The 22807-nt window shown below is 35.5% G+C and overlaps 2 protein-coding genes and 1 long non-coding RNA gene across 7 annotated transcripts in view; 1 reads left to right on the top strand and 2 right to left on the bottom strand.

The window, feature by feature from the left end:
* LOC309482788 overlaps nucleotides 1-1809 on the bottom strand; it is a 42632-nt gene extending 40823 nt beyond the window's left edge. Inside the window, exons 1-2 of the long non-coding RNA XR_014200369.1 lie at nucleotides 941-1809; nucleotides 472-618 (exon numbers count right to left, since the gene is read on the bottom strand). This is a non-coding gene — a long non-coding RNA (uncharacterized lncRNA). The remainder of the gene's footprint in view (nucleotides 1-471; nucleotides 619-940) is intronic.
* hddc2 (HD domain containing 2) lies at nucleotides 561-4136 on the top strand. Its single transcript, XM_082148328.1, has 6 exons — nucleotides 561-683; nucleotides 765-886; nucleotides 1816-1918; nucleotides 2000-2068; nucleotides 2173-2311; nucleotides 3673-4136. Exons 1-6 carry the CDS (start codon nucleotides 639-641, stop codon nucleotides 3807-3809), a joined length of 615 nt encoding a protein of 204 aa, XP_082004454.1. The 5' UTR covers nucleotides 561-638; the 3' UTR covers nucleotides 3810-4136.
* Nucleotides 4137-4441: 305 nt separating this feature from the next.
* tpd52l1 (tpd52 like 1) lies at nucleotides 4442-22807 on the bottom strand. Of its 5 annotated transcripts, XM_082148306.1 has the most exons (8): nucleotides 21144-22627; nucleotides 20676-20699; nucleotides 14533-14648; nucleotides 13710-13858; nucleotides 9658-9759; nucleotides 5868-5906; nucleotides 5506-5566; nucleotides 4442-5338 (listed from the first exon to the last, which is right to left on the bottom strand). In XM_082148306.1, the coding sequence occupies exons 1-8, from the start codon at nucleotides 21298-21300 to the stop codon at nucleotides 5216-5218; spliced, it is 771 nt and encodes a 256-aa protein (XP_082004432.1). In that variant the 5' UTR covers nucleotides 21301-22627; the 3' UTR covers nucleotides 4442-5215. The 5 variants fall into 5 exon arrangements, with proteins under 5 accessions (XP_082004432.1, XP_082004434.1, XP_082004433.1 ...); XM_082148308.1 differs by lacking the exons at nucleotides 20676-20699; nucleotides 21144-22627 and adding an exon at nucleotides 22654-22807; XM_082148307.1 differs by lacking the exon at nucleotides 5868-5906 and having other exon boundaries at nucleotides 21144-21365.

The raw sequence follows: 22807 nt of genomic DNA, 5'->3' as shown, positions 1-22807 counted from the left end.
TTATTTGAATTAACTATTAACAAATACAGTAACAAATGTATTGTTCATTGTTAGTTCATGTTACTTAATACATTAACTAATGTTAACTAATGAACCTTATTGTAAAGTGTTCCCAAAATGGTAATAGTAGTTCTTTGGTATAGGCCTGTCAACCATGGTAGTGAATGATTGATTACCATATTCATGTTATTTAAAAAGTAATTATCTGTAAATCCCATGGTATATGTCAGAGTAAACCAAATGTTGTATCATGATATGCTTTGATACTTTTTCATTGGTAAAGATTTGATTTAATTCATTAAATTATATGAAAACAATTTTTACATTTTTTAATGATAAAAAAACAATAAATATTAAAAAAAGATGCACTGAATATGGCACTATTTTCTTACATATAGGAACGGTTATTTTATTCATAAATTGTAACCTATCTATTGTATGCATACAATTGATTATTTTTGAAGTACTTACAGATTTTGTTTGACTTGACTCCATTGACTTGCTTGTATTCTGTCACCATCTAGTGGCGGCTGTATGTCATTACTCTCTCAATTTTCTCTATTGGACGCTGTGGTTTTACATCCGGGTCGTTGACGTCGGCACTCGGCATTCTATTGGCTGGTGTAACGGTCAACGGAATGGACAACATGTTACAATTCATGAAATTAGTCGGACAGCTAAAAGTGAGTGAAATTCGTATTAGTGCAATGTTTTGCAGGTTAACATGTAACGTTATGCTCTATTAACGCTTGCTTGTGTTACAGCGCGTACCACGAACAGGATGGGTGTACAGAAATATCAAACAGCCTGAGAGTGTGTCTGATCATATGTACAGAATGTCAATGATGGCCTTAACAATACAGGACATCACTATCAATAAAGAAAGGTTTGTATGAGGGGTCATCAAATCGAGGTTTATTTACATAACGTATTTACTTACCTTTGAACTAATGTTGATGTTCTTCTGTTTATTTGTGAATGCGGGTTGACAGTTTAATCCACAGAACGCGCTTATTCACATAAGGTTGAGAAACAGATGAACAAAATACTAAGTTAGTTATCCTCCTCGGGTTCTTGTGTTACGATTATAAGTAACTTAGCAACGACGCTGTAACATGTTTTTCGATAATTTCCATAGAATTGTGTATAAATCTATCCAAACAAACATCCTCGTTGTGAGAGAAACAAAAGTTTGTGTGGCAACAGTTGCTAAAGTATAATTGGTTACTGGAGACTTTAAGGCGGGGTTTAGAGAGGAGTCAATTCATTTAAGCATTCATACTTGTGAAGTGTATTGAGATTGATTTGTGTAGTTCATTTTGATTCATTCACAATTATTCGGTTCATTAGACTCATTTATACTTTGTGAAGTTCATTTAGATTCATTCTCATTGAGTTGTATTCACATTTGTGCAGTGCATTGAGATTCCTTCACATTAGCGCTGTTCATTTAGATTCATTCACTCTTGTGTAAATCATCTCATTTACACGTGTTCGATTCATTAGGATTCATTCACACTTGTGCAGTTCATTTTGTTTCAATCACACTCGTTCGATTTATTTCTATATCAATTCATATACATGTTCATACCAGTCAAAGTTTTAATTAAAAAAACTGTTGAGGCTTAAGCATAAATGTTCTAGAAAGCTAATTTCAAGCAACGTGAATTGTACAAAATGTATAAATATCTTTACAATTCTAGAAGTTTAATACAAACATTGATTTAAAATAAAAAACAAAGATGTGCAAAGTAAATAATAACGATCAGTTCATTTAGATGCATTCACATAATTGATCATCTCTTCTCTTCACAGATGCATGAAGCTGGCTTTAGTTCATGACTTGGCTGAGTGTATTGTGGGAGATATTGCTCCTGCAGACAATGTTAGCAAAACAGAGAAGCACAGAAGGGAAAATGTGTGATGTTTTTAAGTTTAATTTTATATTTAAAATATTTTGTTTGTGTACATATTAAACATGAAGAATATTTCTCTTTAGGAGGCAATGGTGCATATCACAGGCCTGTTAGATGATGGCTTGCGGAAAGAGATTTACAACTTATGGGAGGTCAGTTAATGATCAAAACGAAACCACAGGACCAAGTTCCTCTTCTTTCTTTTCTTTTTTTTTGGTTTAGAATGACATTATAAACTGGACTGCATCCCTCATAGGAGTATGAGACTCAGTCCAGTCCAGAAGCCAAACTGGTGAAAGAGTTCGACCAGCTGGAGATGATAATACAAGCTCATGAATATGAAGAGTTGGAGGGGAAACCTGGAAGACTCCAGGAGTTCTTCACCTCCACTGAAGGTTTGATCTTTTTTTCTAACTTCTACAAGCTCAGGATCTAATTAGATAAGTAATTCTAAGAAGAGCAAGCAAAGTAAATTGTATTAGATGTGCCCAACAGTGGCCGTTCACTCCTATAAAGAACTGCAAATGAACAAATCGATTCTGTCTCACCACACTCTACAAATATTTGCATATTTTTGAATAGGCCATTTTGCAATAACTTATAGTTTTCATACTTGCAATTATTGATTTAAATGCAATAGCTTTATATTAGGGGTGTAACGGATTGTAGTTGATCCGTACAGACCCGGCCCCACCGTTCGGCACGCATGTGATTCACAGTGTAATTGCAAAGTTTGACCATAAAGTGAAAGTTCATCATTTACATTTTATATTTGTTTTTAAGTCCTGCAAACTTAAACACTCAAGCGATTTTAAAGCATTCAAGCGCAAGGAGATGACAAAGCAACAAAAGACAAAGAGAAAATCGGCTTTAACAAATATAAATTACACTGAAGAGCTATTTTACTGTTGGAACTACCTGAAAAGTACTGTTTACTTGAATTTTATTAGTTTGGCTAGTATATTTTGCTGTGGTATTGAAGTACTTAAGGTGTTCTTTAAATAATAAATAGAAAACAAAGTTATATTTGCCCCCACCCACCCACCCACCCACTTACTTACTTACTTACTTACTTACTTACTTACTTACTTTTGTTTGCTCATCCAAAAAATGATCCGATCAATGACTCAAAAAACACAGTATGATCCGAAACCATGAGTTTTGTGATGTAATTCACCCCTACTTTATATTGAATATTGCTATTGATCTAAATCAGGCGTGTCAAACTCAATTGGGGCCACATTCCTGCCGAGTTTAGCTTCAACCCTAAATAAACACACGTGATCCAGCTACTCAAGTCCTTCAGGATTTTTTTTAAAACTACAGATGTGTGTGTTTGAGCAGGTTTGGAACTAAACTCTGCAGGACTGTGTTGCACAGAACTTGATTTCACCAAGTGCAACATGTTCCTGGATCAACATCTTTGTTGATCCTAGAACAACATTCCAATCAACCAATCAGATTTAAGGGACAAGTTTACAGTTCATGTCAAGTTTAGGCTTACAACCAGGGTTAAGTGCTTCTACATCAGTGTGATTCACCTATCATTTTTAGGGATAACTTTAGCATAGGGTTAGGTTTAGGGGCCTTAAAACGGAATGTTGTTCCAGGATCAACGCGTCTAACTCTGCAAAATCAGGACGTGTGAGTTTGGCACCCCTGATCTAGACTGATAGAGACCCTTGTCTTTAGGACATACACTAACTCTTTTGACTGCTATATGACTCGGATGTATTTTCCCCTCTCATGATCACAGGCAGGTTCCATCACCCAGAGGTGTTGAGTCTGGTGAAGAGTCTGAATGAGGAAAGAGCTCGCCACATCGCTGCCAAAGGAGATAATGCTGCTGAGAAGACCACTGACACAAGCTCTCACACCCTAGCAACACCATGATCTCCATTCCTGTCAGGCAATGAAGCTACCTCCACACATCTGTGCACAAGAGTGTTTATTTTGTCGAGATATTCTGTTTTATTCTCTTATTTCATTGTACAGAAGCATGGTTTATGGTTGTGTGATGTTCCCGTTTGTTTGAATGTCCTGCGGGACATGGTTTGTTTCCACGGTTGTAATTTTATTAATAGACATCAACCTTTTTTATTAAAATCAAATGGGAATATGTGAAACTGTGTTTTTTAACTTTTCTTTTCTTTTGATCAGTATTTTACTGCCTTCCTGTATTACATTCTTTAATAAAAAGAAGATTTTATGACCACTGAACCTGATTTTACTTTATTAAACGCAAAGTTATCAAAACACAAGGGAAATGTAAACAACTCTTCCTGCAATAATTCTAACAACTTTCAAAATATGTTTGTAAACATTATCAGTTCTACAGTTCTGAAATTTTGACGGATAAAGTGGAAAGCAAAGCATGAAGCAGCGACAACAAAAAAAAGTGAATCGAAGGTCTTTGCACTGACTTTGCCACATTTTACTGTCTTAATGATGAGGGAACAGTAAAATTAATCCTCATGTTATGGTTTATGATTTCAGTTCAGTTCACCTGATGAGCCGGGACTTGGTGACTTTGCAAAAAAAACGTTTAATGACTAACGTTCTCAATGAACGCAGCTCAACACAACACTTTGAAGAAAGATTTTGGTTATGAAATCCTCTTCCTTAAAACAACAATTGACTTAAATGTCAATGTTAAATATGTAAAGCTGCAACACATTTTACACAAATGTAAAAAAAAAAAAAAAAGAAACGACATAATTCTATATATTTTTGGTCAGTGACAATTATTGTTGTTGCCAATTAATAATTCACACCAGTTATATTAGATAAATGAATAGACTGCAGTAAAACATATATCCTTAATTTGCTGTTTGCATCTGTTATCAGCAAACGTGCTCTTGTTACAGCAGGAAAAGGAGCATTAACAGATTTATGACAGAAAAAAAGCAAGTTAACATCCATTTAGTTAAACATTCTTTCAAGTACTTCTCTTAGGATTGGATATTCAGCCATTATTTTTGGTCCTGGAAATGTATCATGCTTTGTTGCTGTTAACACAATGTTGAGTTAGTATAAATAATGATAAAGTAACGCAGGACTACACCAAAGGTAGTCTCCTTGAAAAACATACATATATTTTGAAGAAAAGTTAAAGAATAAACATGCTCCACTTGGTTGTTTTCCTTCCGTACAAAAATAATTAATATTTTGCACGGATAATTAACCAGCATACATCTGAAGGCATGTATTACGGTGTCGTGGGCCCCTGGAGCAATTTTCACTGTGGTCTCCAGACCACTAGGAGGCATCATAGTTCCACCTGTAGACCTTTAATATCTTCAGCATGAGCGCTCACCGCTCTCAGTTACGTTGTTAGTAGGGGTGTCCTGGGCGCTGGCATGGGCCGCTGATGACAGGACCTCTTCAAAACTGCCAGCACCTCCTGTTCCTCCAACCTTTGACTGCTCACAACACAAAACTCTCATAAAATTGGATAGTGTGTTGACAACAAGCACAGTGAAGTTGAAAACTCCCAATGATAAGCTGATCAATTATTAACAGCACTGAACTAAGGGACAAACAAAGTTAGTGTTTGACCACTAATAAGGTCATTTTATGTCAGGCTTACCTTAATGTTTGAAACTGTGCTTTCGACTTTCTCCTCAAAGGACTTGAAACTAGGTGAGTTCCTGTGGAATAAAGACAATTTTGTTTTACGAATTTCACCAAACCTAATCTAACTCTAAACTTGGTCCATTCAAAAGGAGTCCTAACATCCTCTCCAGGTTTTTTGTTGTGTGATGAAAAAGTTGGTACATGCAGGTATTACCATTAGTTACAGTTATTTAATGCAACAAAACCACGACCTGTAGTGTACTGTTTTATATATGCATATGATATATGTGGTATCACATTTTTGGATGCTTTAAAAAGTTTTATTAAATGCAATAAAATAAAAAACATGCAAAGCAAGCTGTCACACATATTTACCTCATTGTGGGCATGCTCATTGAATGGCGTATAGAATAGCTGTCCCATGAAAGCATGGCCAAGCAAAAGAGAAGTTCAATCATCATCATGGACAAAGAAATACATTGCAAATAAGACACATCAAATGCTAATAATTGAACAGTTATAATTCTAGTTATATTTCACTACATCTACACCAGTGTTCAAAAGTTTGGGGTCGTTTAGATTTTTGTAATTCATTCCTGTGATGGAAAAGCTGAATTTTCAGCATCATTACTCGTCTTCAGTGTCACATGATCCTTCTGAAATCATTATAATATGCTAATTAGCTGCACAAGAAACATTTATTATCATCATCAATGTTGAAAACAGTTGACTTAAAGGGATAGTTCACTTTGAAATACATTTTTGGTATGTTTTAGCTTACCTCAAGGGCATCCAAGATGTAGGTGTCTTTTTTTCCGCAGTAGTTTCAATTTTGATATTTTTAGGTCAAACCGTTCTTGTCTGTCAGTCATATAATGCAGGTCTATGGTCATTATCTCAAAACTCAAGCACAGAGTCCAAATTAAAACAATTTCCCGTCGTCCAAATTAAACAATTCCCCATCGTAAGTACACATTGATGGCCTAAGACACGAAACGAGCGGTTTGTGTGAGAAAACGAACAGTATTTATATCGTTTTTACCTCTTATACGCAGCCATGTCCGAGTGATCTGATCTGACGTGTGCGCAGACTGGTGCATAGATATATACACACTAGACGTCGCCTTGTCTACGGCAGTTCATTGGAACGAATGTCTTTAAGGCGACATCTAGTGTATATATCTATGCACCAGTCTGCGTACACGTCAGATCAGATCACTCGGACATGGCTGCGTATAAGAGGTAAAAACGATATAAATACTGTTCGTTTTCTCACACAAACCGCTCGTTTCGTGTCTTAGGCCATCAATGTGTACTTACGATGGGGAATTGTTTAATTTGGACGACGGGAAATTGTTTTAATTTGGACTCTGTGCTTGAGTTTTGAGATAATGACCATAGACCTGCATTATATGACTGACAGACAAGAACGGTTTGACCTAAAAATATCAAAATTGAAACTACTGCGGAAAAAAAGACACCTACATCTTGGATGCCCTTGAGGTAAGCTAAAACATACCAAAAATTAATTTCAAAGTGAACTATACCTTTAATATTTTATAATATTATTTGAAATATAAATCTTTTGTAACAGTAACAATATAGATGTCTTTACTGTCACTTTGTATCAATTTAATGCATCGGTGCTGAATAAAAGTATTAAATTGTTTCAAAAATAAAATACTGACCCCAAACTTTTGAACTTTTCAATGGACTATACGTTTAACTATCCCATAAAGGCAAAGATTCTTGTTATAGCTATACTGGTAGTAAGCTGCATGTGAACTGGGTAACTGTACAGATAATTTTGCACTTTCTGTTTTCTATGCATAGAAACTAAACCACGTCCTTGATAAAAAAAACATTTACTCAAAGCAGGTGGAAGAAAGGGGTTCTGCTATTTATCAAAGAGTATGACATGCATTATTTGTCATAAATAGTTCACAAAGAAAAGCAACAGATGCTGATTTAGTAAGTGGGAGACAAAGACATGATTGTGACTTTGGATCTACATTGATTTGCTGAAAATTAAAAATAAAATAAGACCAGTCTATAATGCTATGCCATAGTGTCAGACATTGAACCATTTCAGATCTCATATTATCTATCTAATCAATGTTAGGCTGACACTCATTGAAATTGTATTGAAATATTCATATTAACTGCTCAGATATTTGAATACCCCTTCACACCCATATTGATTATTTATGGGAGTCCTGTCTTTAAGTCAGATTTAGTTTCTGCACCATCACTGTTCTCATGCATCATGCAGATGCTAACCGAAAAGCAGCTATCGCTCATCTCTATCTGGGATCTATGAACAACACAATATCTTACCCAATGGAATGCGACCTTGGGTGCGCATCAGAGATAGGGAAAGAACATTGTAAATCATTTTTGCTGACAGATTATAGGCCATGCAACATTTGGTAATATGAGACTCAAACCACAACAACTGATTTTGTAAATGAATTTGAATACAGAGGTCACAAAAATGATTTGGACGCTTAAGTTACACTTAATGTATGAATATCATTGCATTAGGAAAATAAATAAACCAACCAAATGATTGACCTTTTCTCAGAACTAACTTTTGGCCAACTGGTGTTAAATTCATTCTTTGTCGATGCATGAGGTCAGTTTCCCTCAAGTTCACACAAATTACAAATACTTTGTCTTCATTTTGAACAATTGTTTTGTCATGGGAAAATTTTCTGCTTTAAAAGTGTGCATCTAATGCAATGGTATTCATACATTTTTTAAGTGTGACTTAAGTGTACTTTTTAGGGCCACTGTATATTAAATTTGCTAATGAACATTAACCATTCCCAATACTGCCATTTTTGGACTGATGAAGTAGGCTGAACGTAGCACTCAGGACTGCACAGCAATAAGATTTATCATTATTTAAACAAAATAAAAAGTTCATCTTTGAAGTAGAAGATATTGATGAAATCCTGAGAAGCAAAAAGCATTACTTGTCATCCAGTGTGAACTGTATCATCATGCGCTCTGCTGCTATAGCTAGGAGCCGATGAGCATGCAAGGCTACACATTGTTCTTTGAATGTTCACTGCAAACATGAGGTAGAAAACCCCCCAGACACATGCAGAGAGACAGCGTCACACACTGGCAACCAAACACACATACCTCATGGGATACAGTACCTGAAGGCCAAACATGCTGAAGTAAAATAAGGTAGGAGGTATTGGATCTACAGTAAAATCAACACTACTTTGCTAAAGTAAATGCAGGAGTGAGTAATAAATTAGAACTGGGCTTCACGCATTGATTTTCAGTATTATATCTCTGCAAATCATTAATGAATTTTTATTTTATTTTAAATGCACTAATAAGAGCATACAACATAATGAATATCCTTTAACACTTCTGCAAAAGTTCTTATATTTTGCCAATTTTTCATCTATATTTTTTACTTGTCTTCCAGTAAAAAATACCTAAACATCCTTAAAACAAGAAACTCTCCTTTGATAAGCACTAATAATAATGCATACAGTTAACAAAATGTATATATATAATGAATATATGTGAATAAATATACTGTTATGCATACATACAGTATTAATATAAGATTATTAGAAAAAAATATAAATGCATAACATATATTCTGTCAACAGTTCTATTATAGTACAAAATGTTGCTTCCCAATATCTTGTTTTAAGAATATATATTCATTAAGAAAAATGGTTAATATACTGATTTTCTGCAGTGTTTAAGATGGCCATCTTTAAAGCATGACCATTATAAAATAACTCAAACAAACTGTCAACAGTCAATCATTTATCACCCTGTTGTAGACTATGACACTTCTGAAAGCATCTATTGTCACAGAAAGTCTCAACCATCCAGGAGCCAGTGAAGAGGAGCTGGTAAATTCTTCATGCCATCACAAGCTCTTATTTCCCTTCCAGCTGGATCTGCCTCCAATCTGGCCCACTGAAAGCTGCTTAAATGAGGCTTACATAACACAAACGTGCCTCTCAAACAGACTGTCCGAGGTAAACGCCTCAAGACCACTGCCATTTCACTGTGCAACATACACAGCATGTGTGAACTATGTGTTTGTAAGAGATCCCTACAGGAAGAAAAAAAACAGGAAATGACGGGACAGCAGAAAGAGGCAGAGGGGGAAGGGACATTGTACCTAATATCCCCGAACTTCCTGGTGATGGTAGTGCCCAGGTTACTGAAGGCAGTTGAGGTCCGCTGTCCTGCCGTGGTCAGGGTCTCAGATGTCTTTTTGTATCTGCCAGAACAGTACAAAAATAACAAATATAGTCACTGATAAATAAAATAGAATAAAACATTTCAGAAAAATAAATATATTTTTCAGGATACTGTAATTTTAATGAAAATTTTATAAAATCCAAATAAGCTTTACAAGTCTTTATTGGAAAGGGTTTAACCAATTGTTTTCATGCTTGTTCAATGAACCAAAAACAATTATTGCATATGCACCCGTGGAACAGTCCTTAAGACACTAACAGTTTACAGGTAGTAGACAAAGACACTAAAGAGACCTTTTTACTGACTCTGAAAACCACCAGGAGAAAGATGCCTACAGGTGTGTGAACATGCCATGAGGACTGCAGATGTGGCCAGAGCAATAAACTGCAATGTCTGACAATGCTACAGGGAGACAGGCGATCGTCCTTGCAGTCCCAAACCACATGTAACCAACCAGATATGTTTGAGAACCTGCAAGTGCCTTGGTGGAAGGGTGGAGTAACATCTCACAGCAAGAACTGACAAATCTGCTGAAGTCCGTGAGGATGGACTGTGCCTTTAGCCCCGTTGTACCCTATATGGTTAAATCTTTAGTGTATGTTACAGTGCATTAAACATGACATTAAAATATTAGACATGCCAAGTCCCAAAGGAGACTGGAGAACGAGAACAAACTTTAAACCAAGTAGCTTACAGACACAAAAGGTGCCTTTTCTGAACAATAAGCAGGAAGAACTTTACTTCAATTTTTCTGTATGATCTCGTACAAAACAGGAATAAATGCTGCTTCATTATAGAGAATACAAGAAGATAGTCCACAAAGGGAACAGTAGATTCATAATGCTAATTTCACTGAAATTTCACTGGTATCTGAAATTTGGTGTTATAACCTTATATTTTAAGGCAGAGCGGGGCCAATACAAAAAATCCTCCTCGTTGAGCCCGGATAAGAGTGAGTCACTTTCTATTCTATGCTTTTTCATAAATGTCTGTTTGAGAGTCCCATCCCATTTTAGACAGCAAGTTAATCTAATCCAGTGTACTGAAGTCACAAAATCCTTTTGACCCAAGAGCTCCTCAACAAAACTCCCACATTTAATAACATTTTACACATACAGTATCCAAATTGGCACACATTATCAGTCACAAGACAAGACAAAAACTTACGTTTCTCACATATATATGTCTTCAGAAGACTATAGTACACAAGTCTGGATTAGTTCTATAGTGACGTTATGTTGTTTAATTGTCATTGTCATGTCGTAAGGAAAAGTGCAGTGTGATCTGTGCGAAAATAACCTCTTGTGAGTATGGAAGACAGAAAGTCATACAGGTTTGGAATGACATGATGCTGAATAAATTATGAAAGAATGTTTATTTTTGGGTGAACTAGTCATGCTACAAGGTACATTGCGCAGCTTAATTATGTGAGGTGAATCACGTTGATGACATGCTTTGAATAATAGCACATCTAGACTGACACAAGAACAATCTACTGTAGGAGCTGGAAATCTAGTCAATTGATGAGAGAATGAGTCACTCAGACTAATACAGAAATGAACCAGATCGGTCAGAAGACGCCATCTGATCAGTTTGTCCCTCTCAGCCCATGGCAACTGCGACATGAGAAGGGCTTTTCATTTGAGATGCTAGTTACCATGACACTAGTAACTTGACCAGATGAACATGGGAATATAAAGTAGTCAGACATACTTATTAGCATCTAAACATACCCTTTAATGTTATTCTAACGATTATAATGTTAAACGGTCATACAAAAAAAAAAAAAAGGGTCAAATAATTAAAGTGTCAATAGCGAAAGTTAATTCTGGAGACATAGAATGTTAGTTTATAGAATTGTTCTATAAGCAAACTTTCTAGCAAAGATTTGATTTCCAAAAAATAACATTTCAACAAGTCAATCCACCAGAGCTAACGAGAATGGCCAACACTTTGGGCTAAAGTGTCTGCTACATGAATTAATGTACAATAAATAGCTGTTTTTCTGATATCATAATTTCATTTCATATCATAAAATCATAAATTCACATAATCTTTGCTTATGAATTGTTTCTATTTATCATGCTTGTATCCTGAGTACACTGTAAAAAAAATTGCTGCGATTATTTATCACAACTTAAAATCCAACATTGTTTCAACTTTAAAAAGTATATGTTCATGCTTGACTTAAAATATTAAGTTTAGTTAACATTAGTTAGGTTGGATATTTAAGTTATCTCAACAAATTTTAAGTTGTTATAACTAATCGTAGCCACAGTGTATTAATCTGTTTAAAAACAGAATAGCTGTTATTCACTATGAGAAGTGATTTTAAGAAAGCCTCTACACTATTTCCCTTTCATTGACAATAATAGGCCATTTGATCATGTCTATGTTCAGTGTGTAAGTATAAAGCGAAAGAGGGATGTGCAGCAAGCCTTGTCGCAATGACGTAATTACCGTGCAAATGGGCTGTGTGTCTCAGACAGGCGCTGTTTGTATAACTGAATGTGAATTGAAGTAGATATGGATCACATCATGATTGCAATAACCTAAATATACATTGACGGAGGGAAACACAGCAGTTTCAACATGCTCTTTCAGATTGAAATTCATTCTCAAGAAGGAAGCATTTTAGTAAAAAACAGGGGTAACACTTTATTTTAAGTTACATGTTACTACATGTACTTAGTATAGTAATAACAGAAAATGATGCTTAACTACAAGTAAACCAAACCCTAATCGTAATATAGGAAATACATGTAGTTAAAGGACAAGTTCGGTATTTTACACTTAAAGCCCTGTTTTCAGATCGTATCTGATGAAATAGAACGGTTAAGATAAAAATTTGGACACATGCTTCTGTCCCGAGAATTTTAGGTTTATTTCGCTTTTGTGGACCTATTTTGCCAAACGCGTCACACCCGTGATTCTTCCGTTGAGAGCTTGAATAATAGACACTCCAGCCCAGTTGGTGGCGATAATGCACCTTTGCCAATTGCAAGCAAACCACGGGCATTTCATTGAATACACAGAAGAAGCAGAAGAAGAAGCGGCGGAGTAATACCGTAAAGGTGCTGCGGTCTCACAGCGCGTCCTATACAAGTCAATGGAGCTGGACAAAAACTACGATAAAACCTGTTGGAAAGCATCTTTTTCAGCGATTTTTGAGGGAACATATCAGTGAACACCCCTGACCACTTGGTGAGTTTCACGTCTTTGTAAACGAAAGTTTAATGTGTTTTTAGGTCGGAATCTTCCAGTGCACATAGACAACCATTGTGGGGGTAGGGGCGGGGAAGCGAAATAAACATAAAATTCTCGGGACAGCAGCATGTGTCCAAATTTTAATCTTAACCGTTCTATTTCATCAGATACGATCTGTAAACAGTGCTTTAAGTGTAAAATACCGAACTTGTCCTTTAAGTAATATTACTACGTACATATTTGAGTGAGTACAACGTAACTATGTCACCTTAAAATTAAGTATAACTTTACTGACGGCACTAACTACTGACGACTGTTCAGAATTGGTTCTCTATTTGTCTCCATTTATCATGCACTTTGATCTTTGAAACTTTGCAGACCTTTTACTTTAACAAAAAGCTATATTACATGAAAGGTAATATCTGAAGAACTACTTCCATTTTCTGTTTCGGGCTGGCTTTTATAGCTTCCTGGTACGTGACGTCACCCGCCTCTGACGTTCCGCCACACCATTGGACTGATTTTACATGTGCTTCAAGACGTCATCACGCAAAGCGTTCCCCATAGCGTCAATTTCGACGCAACGCGAGTTCCCTTGAAAGGGAACTACTAGGTTGTTAAAAAGTTATTTTTATTTTTTTTGGTTATGTGTCATAACCACCACTATTTTCCTCTTGAAAAGGTGCATGCCTCTATAGTCACAATAAGCCACAACGAAAGATGACATTAATCACAGGGTTTAGCAAACACTACTGTACTTACGCAGTGCTGGTCTGCATGTCGTACCAGCTCTTGCTGAAGTTCTGTCGTAGTTCACTCAAGGGTGTGATCCCTAGTATCTGTTTCAACTCCAAGTGACGTTTTTCTTTGGAGGCCAGGACTTGTTTCAAAGTAGTGATTTCTTCTTCTAACTGACAGAGGGAAAATAGGTCAAGGTTGGGGGCTGAGAAGCTCTTGTGATGCTCTTCAGATTTATATATAACAGCTAGAAAATGTACAACTGAACAACAAATAATGCAGTTTTAATATGAATTGTCCACTCTTTTTGTCCTTTCTGTCTCACACACAAACTGTGATACAGTTAACGTCAGCCTTACATGGCTTAATGGACTGTGAAGATCTGGGGGGGATCAAATAGCCCAGGGAAAAAAACGGAAAAGCTTAGGTCACATGATTTCCAATCAAGGGTGTATGTTCTGGACGAGATAATGCAGACCGTTTGTGCGGGAACAGCACAGTAAATTTAAGTGACTACAGTACAGTAACCTGGATCACGTGTCAATACTAACCTAACCCAACCTAACTACACTTTTTCACAGATAAAAGTCATTTTTAAGGCTCAGAACAGGTATAAATACACTTGAGAGTAAAAAAAAAAACTGTATCTACTTTGCACTTTTTACAATGAGTCACAACATGCAAAGAAGGAAAACGACAGATCTGCAGGATTTGCATAACATGCGAGACAATTTTTGGCCTTTGAGTTCACAGACTAACACTGTTTCTAAGGATAAAACAGCTCTTAATGTGCCTGCACTGCACCTCATTTTCCAAGTTTACAGCCCGAAAACATTGGGGAAAGTACCTTAGTCAGTTCATTCTCCATTTCCTCTCGCTCCTCTTCTGTGACAGTGTTGTTGAGGTCCACCTCTGACACCATGTCCTCATCCACTTCCTTTAGAGGCTCTTTGTCCAACAAACCTGGAAATAAATGTACAAAAACAGAAGAACTAATGTTATTGTTAACATGTCTCAGTCATATGTACAAATCTATGAGAACACATTCTTTCACAGATTTGATTTCACAGAAATATCTTGTGTAAACTCGATCTACCATTGCTAAAAGGATGACAAAAATCTTAAACCATTTAGCCAAAAAGTCTCAAATTCATCATTAAAGGATAAGGGTGTAATGAATCAGATTAGTTATGTTTTCCTTTATATATTTATTTATGTCACTACAAACTGAAAATGTACCTATGAATTTTCAGCATCATTACTGTCTTCAGTGTCACATGATCATTCAGAAATCATTCTAATAGGCTAATTTGCTGCTCAAGAAACATTTCTTATTATAATAATTTCTTAATATTTTGGGGGATAATTCTTTTATTAAATCTTACTGATCCCACATTTGAAATGGTAGTTCATATGACTTATTTATAAGTTTTCTGAAACCATACAATAACATGACAATTGTTTCTTTAGCCCACATGTATTCAAATTGTGAGATTGCATTAAAAATGCTGGATGTAAACACAAAGATGTGAATAAAATTGCCATATTTGCATAAAATGTACTTTTTTGGAATGGAATCACTACTTTTTGCTATTTTCCACAAAAAATAAATTCAGAACCTGGATGGAAACAGCTAGTTTTAGGTAAACTAAAACACATGTTCACCCATTATGTCTTAAATGGCATTTGCCAGTATACAGAAACTACCCTTCAGTCGGTGTGACAACAGCAGTGAAGCCTTTAAACACATTTAACCATCACCTTCTCTATGTACTTATCCTGCCTCACCCCTGAATACCGTGTATTTTTGCAGTTCTAATGAAAGGTTGTACACAAAAAGACGAAAAGACTGAAAACACCTTGCAAACATGCCACATCAATCATCTGAAGGTAACAGTTGTAATAGAGCTTTACATGTTTCCTTTAAATGGTTAGTTCAGCCAAAAAAGATTTACTCAGCCCTCATTTCGTCAAACCTGTAAGACTTTCGTTCATCTTCGAAACACAAATGAAGATCTTTTTGATGAAATCTGAGAGCTTTCTGCCCTTCCGTTGACAGCTACGCAACTATAACTTTGTTCATCATATAAAGCGATAGTGTCTCTTCATAAAATGTTGGACTAAACCACTCAATTCATATGAATTAGTTTTATGATCTCTTTATTAACTTTTTGAAGCACCAAACTCAAAGTGGTAGTTGCGTAGCTGTCAAAGGACGGACAGAAATCTCTTTATTTAATCAAAAATATCTTAATTTGTGTTCCGAAGATGAACAAAAGTCGTGCGGGTTTGGAACGACATGAGGGTGAGTAATTTATGACAGACAATTTTGGCTGAACTATCCCTTTAAGATCAGTAGATCACATTATGAATCCTATGAAGTGGTCAACTGCTTTACAAAATGATGGCATTTTCACAAGCATCATGGAAGTGAGGCAACAAAAGGCTGATTTCATAATAGCTGACATGCTGACACAGAGACTAGTGACCAAAACAGTAGTATTCTCTCATGCATTTGAGGACTAAAACCTAACTTAGTAAAGTAAAGAGAAGAGGACATGAAAGTAGGAATATGGTTTGATTACCACAACTATTACTGAAAGCTCAACCCAGTTCCCCAAAATCCTTTAACCCAGAACACCATTATGCATATCAGTTTCATTTCAGCATTGCAAGACATGCCTGGCATTGCTTACATAAAGTAAGAGTGTTTATTGAAGAGTGAAATTACATTGAAATTAAATTACAAAGTCTTATTTGTAAACTCAAACCCCTTTAAAATTAGACAGTGATTTTTTTTACAATTCACTTAAAACTGTTCTTTAAAAGAATTATGTTGGAGAATCAAAAACTAAACCTCACAATAGCTAGAAAATGAAAGCTCAAATGATGAAGCACAAATGCATTTGATATGCCTCCGGTAATGTGAATAAACGTTGAGGTTGTTTTCGTCCAGAAGGAAACAAGAGTCACATCTTGGAGGTCTGGTCAGTCATTACTTGGGAAACTGATTAGAGTGCTGTGGTATGAAACGCGTGATACACTTTCAGAGGCTAATGCAATCAGCAGGTAGAAGAGCAGAACGGTTTTAGCTAAAGAAAAGTGCTCAGGAATGAGATCCCAGATCCATCATTTACACCACACACAATGCCAGTACAGAAGATCATATCTACATGTTTAAAACTAAAGCAAGATGGTTCAGTGCTTGCTATAAGACACTAACTTCAGACTAAGTATGTTATGCCTTTCCACAGCTCTTCATCTGTCCTTCAAACTATATTTGCTTTCAACACACAGTATAACCTATTTAGATTTTCAGGTCTCATTAAACACCTTTTACATCATGCCTTATAATTGTTTCAGTTTGAAGTGATTTGAGTAATAAAGTAGCATGGATAAATAAACCTTGTACATTTCACACAATTTGTTATTAAAAAAAAACATACGTCAATTATTTTTTTAAAAGCTTAATTTATGTCATAATATGAACAATTAAGGTAACCTTTTATTTTGATAGTCCACTTTAAACATTCTACTTTAACTTTGCAACTTTGCAAGTGTATTAATAGACTGTCTGCTTAATATCTGCTAACACTTTATTTTGATGCTCCCCCAAGATACATTCTACTTACTATAAGCAACTTTGCAACTACATGTAGCCTAAACTTAGTCTACTAACCCTAACGCCTAACCATAACCTAACAGTCTACTGTCACAAACTGCTCCAAGACTTTGGTTGAGGATCCAAACACAGCTTTCTTAAGGCAATTCAAAATCATAATCCATGTAACAGGCGATGGGTCAAACACACAGGCAAACATAAAAAACAAGGTGATAGGTCCAAGAGACAGGCAAACACTGAAATATGGGAAATCAGGGATAAAGACACTATACGGGTAACTCAGAAACGCAGTGTCACACTAAACAAGACTTTGCAATGAATGCCAGAAAACACAGAGTTTATCAAAATAAAGTGTAATCACAAAAATAGATTTTCTCCGCACATATTAACATGTGATTATTTGTGATAAAATGTTAGTGTCCGTTTACACAACACCGTTTTTATGATTCAATTAAGGGGCCATTACATGCCCCAATTTTAAACTAAAACCGTAAAACTTTTTATGCGTTGTGTTCATTTACAATGACAACCACGTTTTGGGGGCCATTTGAAAATGCAAACTTTTGAATTTGGGTTTCAAAGTGCAAGTTTTTGAAAATTATACTGCTATCATCTCCGTGTAAACCACAGAAACACAATTTTGTGTAAATGATGACGTCATGCACATGCGTATTACGTGTTCAGTCTATATGCATGTAGTGTTTCTTTACAAAGTGATGTCGCCAACTACTGGCCTGGCATGCATAATGCCGTCGTTTTTGCGGACCTGAGTGAATGAAAATAATTTTGACAATAGTGTCGTCTGTACGCAAACGTTTCCGTTTTTAGTATATCATTGTCCTGTAAACGTACCCTCAATTAATTAATCAGCATATTATATAATTTAACTAAATGTTTTCATTTGGTAACAGACTTACAATAAACACCATGGACGAATTAGCTTTGACTGTTTAAATTTTTGTCTGTGGATATTTAAATGTCATATTATAATGGAAAACAGTCTCGAACATAGAGCATGTGGCTGACATTTAAAATATGAAAATAATCAGTATGACAATTCAAAGACACAACGTCCTCAAAATGACTTTTTCAGAGGAAAATCACTGATATTAAGATATTAAGAAATGAACACTAACATCACAGTATACACACAAACAAACACTATTTGAGACACTGCATACACCTCTAGGTCTTCAGTCTGTAAGATGCTTCATTTGCTTTTAGATATAATTATATGGCAATATAATTTTTTTTATATAGATTAAAACTGAGGGTTGGATCGTTGAGCATAACTCAGAAGAAAAGCAATTATTTCACAGTTCCACCGCCTCATTGTTCAGGTTGCCTAGTAACTTTCCTGATGCCTTGCATCAACCTCCCAATTATCCCATGAATCAGATTCCCTAAATCTATTTAAGGGTCTGTGTCTCGAATAAGAAGAAGTACAGAGGATCATTTTCATGGTAAATATGTAAAATAATACCCTTTCTATTCCATTGCCTTAATACTGTGTCTAAAGACACTGAGTGTAATATTTTTTTGAAGGTTTATTACCTGGAAAACGGAGAACTGCGTGATATTGAATTGCTTTATTCAACAGCACCAAGATGAAATGCGGCGATATCGGATTTAAGCCAAGATCATTTGAAAAAATAATGCTATGATACAAAACAATTCTATTTTAACACCAATTAAAATAATAACATGGCTCCTGCTGAAAACCCCCAGCGAAATCCCGATTCTGATGGCAGCTGGTTATACATGGTTTCTAGATCAACCTTGAATCTAGACTAACTGAACCAGAAGCTGGGAACCTGGCTGAGCTAGATAACCAAAGACAACTTCAAGTGGTTGGTCATCTTGATCATCTACATAAATCTGTATCTTTTCATTAGAAACCATATACGGAAGAAATCATTCTTTCGAGTTGGTTCTTTTTGAATGAATTGGTTAAATCAGTTCGTTGAAATGGACTACTTGAAAGAACCGATTCGCTGAAATGAGTTTGACTTGTCATTACTAAAATAACAGTAAAATACAATAGAGAAGAGTAAACCTTCGTGTATTTTCTTTCAGTTCTATTTTTGTCATTAACGGGCCAATCAGAGTTCATCTTTCTCATGTTCTTATGTCTGGGTGAGCAAGTCAGAGTCGTGTCATGGTGTTCGGTGTGTCATCTGAGTAACTAAGTGTCCCTTTAGGGCAGTGTGCTCGACGGTTCAGCTTCTTCATGCTCACTGGACTATGCGCTACTATTCTGTCCAACCCTCTCAGTGTCCTCATTTTCCTTCTTGACTCACAAAGAATCACTTCACTGTCCTCAGAGAAAGATTGCAATGTGTGGAGGAGGAGGCCATTCTTATCCTCATCAGATGAAAAAAAACATTACTATCACCCACTGAGAGGAATGAAAGACAACGGCTTTCAAACACAAACCAGAGATGAGTGGGGGAAAAAACAAACAATCTTGGGTAAATCTATGTATAACACTGCTGACAATTGAATAAACCAATGAATGACTCATAATACTCGAGTCAAAATACCCATAACCATAATACATAATGTTAATGCATTCAGTTGCCTAATGGAAAGAAAACTATAAATAATAGCCAATAATAACAATTGTTCAGCAAGTTGTGTGAATTACTTTTATATTCATCTTGATTCATCAATGACACAAAAACTATCAATGGAAATCCAAACTCTGAACTTCATGCAAATCTTCAAATAAATAAATAAAACAACAGCTAAATTAAATATTAAATCAATTGCATATATTAGTGTTATAGGCCTATTAGTATTATTTATATACTATTATAGTATTTTTTTAATGTTTTATTAAAATAATATGTAATAACATTTTAATAATAATAATAATATAGGCTATTAGTTTAATATTATATTTTATTAATATTTTAAATAAGCTTAATAGTTTTTTATTAATTACATTTTAGTTTAATATTCAGAAATTTTGTTAAGTGCTTTTGTTATTTTATTTTAAATATTTTTTTTAATTTTGCTTTAATTTATTTTAATTTCAATAATTTCAAACAAATCCTGCTTTTTTCACAAAATAACTCCACTTCAATAATGCAACACAAGCTTGAAATAAAGCAGTATAATTTAAGAGCATGGTTTCAGTGAAGAATTGCGTCATTTCTGGCCTTGCCGAAGTAATCTGAGGGATTTCTCCTTAGTGATTATCTGACTGGATTTAATTCCATCTGACTGCTGCACAGAGACACGACAGAGTATTTAGTGACTGGCAGGTTCCAGATGGTGAGGATGCAAAGTGTGTGTAATGGGTTGTTTTTATAACTCAGCTAAGCTACATCCTTCACATGAAATGAGATGTTTCTGCGACCTACCTGCATGGAAAGTTTCTCTGTCTTCTGTGGTTCAGCAAATTGAAAATAAGAAGAACAATGCATGAAATGATTCATGAGCTGATGATACACCAAATCCAAACAGATTACATATGGCACTCGCATTTCAAAGAACATGCAAACAGGGATATTCAACAATATCATTCAAAAACAAAAGTACACAGACATGCAAATGAAACCAATGCTGACTCATTCAAGGAACCTCAACATGACATGCATTTGAAGAACAGCAAAGGGTCTGTGTCTGTCAATCAAATAATATCACAATTCTAGGGTTTAGCAGTGTCTACAAGTTTTAAAATGTGCTAAAGTCTCAGACTATTTCCATCTAAAAGCACCTATGTGAAAAAGCTCAGCTCAGAGGTGGAAATGAGTGATCTACACACACACAGATTACAGAGGTTGGGTTTGTCACATTCACTTTCGTTACATTGCACAGCAAGCTCTTACCCCAGTCTAAAGCTTCAGAACTCAGTACGCTAGAGTACAGTTCTGTGAAGTACGGTTGGCAAAACAAACAGATATAAAAGGTTGAATACACAAATGAACAATGCAGATGCACTGACTTTACTGAACATGTTGATTTAAATGCATTTATTAAAAACATTTTTAAACATAGGCTACTATGAATACACTGTTTTCAGGGTTGTACTTAGCCATACTATACTATACTATACTATACTATACTATACTATACTATACTATACTATACTATACTATACTATACTGGGTTCAAAAATACATTTGCTGAATTCAGAACTGCATACTAGTATAATACTTGTACTATTACCATATCTTTCTATGACAGAAATAGTAAGTATGCTAGTATGTTTGCAAATTCAGCAACTGGCAACATTTCCAGTTCACAAACTGAACTAATAGGTTATACTTATAATTTACTTGTATTTTGTCAAGTCAAAACTTGTATAAAATACTCTATTCCATAAATGACCATTTAATTTAACTTTACTGTACTGTAATACTAAACAACACTGCAAAGCTACGTCAAATTCACATTTATTGTTGTACAGTAAATGACTCAGTTTTATTTATTGACATGATTTCATTTACTACCGTCTACCGGTATACTATACTATACTACTTTTGTTACTGTTAGTTTCTGAATGTTTACTGTAATATACTAAATAGGTTTGCTCATGGAGCACTGTATATCAATGGTCTTGTTGTTACAGGTTATGGTCCTTGACCTCAAACATAGACCGGCCTTTCTCGCTTCAGAGCAAAAAAAGGACCACAGTATACCAACGTGTAAGAAGTCTTATTACACTGAGATAGATTGATGGTATTTATATGACTTTTCATTGCCCAACCCTGCAATTAGAGTTTGTTGCACTACATTGGTGGAGCAACGCAGTACCAGGTGCCAACAGGATGTCTATACTACAGTAGGCTACTAATACAGTTTTGTTTAGTTAAAGGCCAGCCAATTCACTGGTACTCCCACTGGAACATATCTGGTCACAAGATTTCAATTATTTAGCTCAGGACAATCACGTGGAAATGAAATGGAAAGGTCACATGGTTGTCCAGATCAGTGCACCTAAAGGAACATGAGAGGGAGGAGCTCCATCTAATTCTCTCATTTGTTTACGTGTTTTGGCAACAGATCCCTGGAAAAACTTGATCACGTGTCTGACTTAAGCTCATGCACATCATTAGAATGAAGTCTAAATGACTAGAGAAGTATGTACAGATCACTTTTAGTAGCTGATATTTATATAATAGAATACTATTGGGCTAGTTATGTTTTAATCCATTACATGTACATTTCTGATATGCAAACTTAAAACCAACAAAACGTGCCTCTTTAATTTGGATCTACTCAAGTTATTTAAGGATACACAAAGTGAAACGATATTTATAGAAGTAGGCTATTCAAACACATTTCCAGGATTTTCACAGAACATAAGACATGAAAGTGATCGGAAAGTAAGCTCACCCTGTTGTCTGGGCTCCATATCAGCGGTACTGTGCAAATGCAAGTCCAGTACACACACACACACACACACACACAGTTCAGACAGAAATATCGCGTCCTACACAACCGTTTCACACACGCGTCTGCTGTCAAAACCACACCCATTACCAGGGCA

The sequence above is a fragment of the Leuciscus leuciscus genome (assembly GCF_965113295.1).
Source record: "Leuciscus leuciscus genome assembly, chromosome: 19".
Classification (NCBI taxonomy): domain Eukaryota; kingdom Metazoa; phylum Chordata; class Actinopteri; order Cypriniformes; family Leuciscidae; genus Leuciscus; species Leuciscus leuciscus.
The sequence above is the reverse complement of the archived record's forward strand: the minus strand, read 5'-3'. Positions and strand labels throughout refer to the sequence as shown.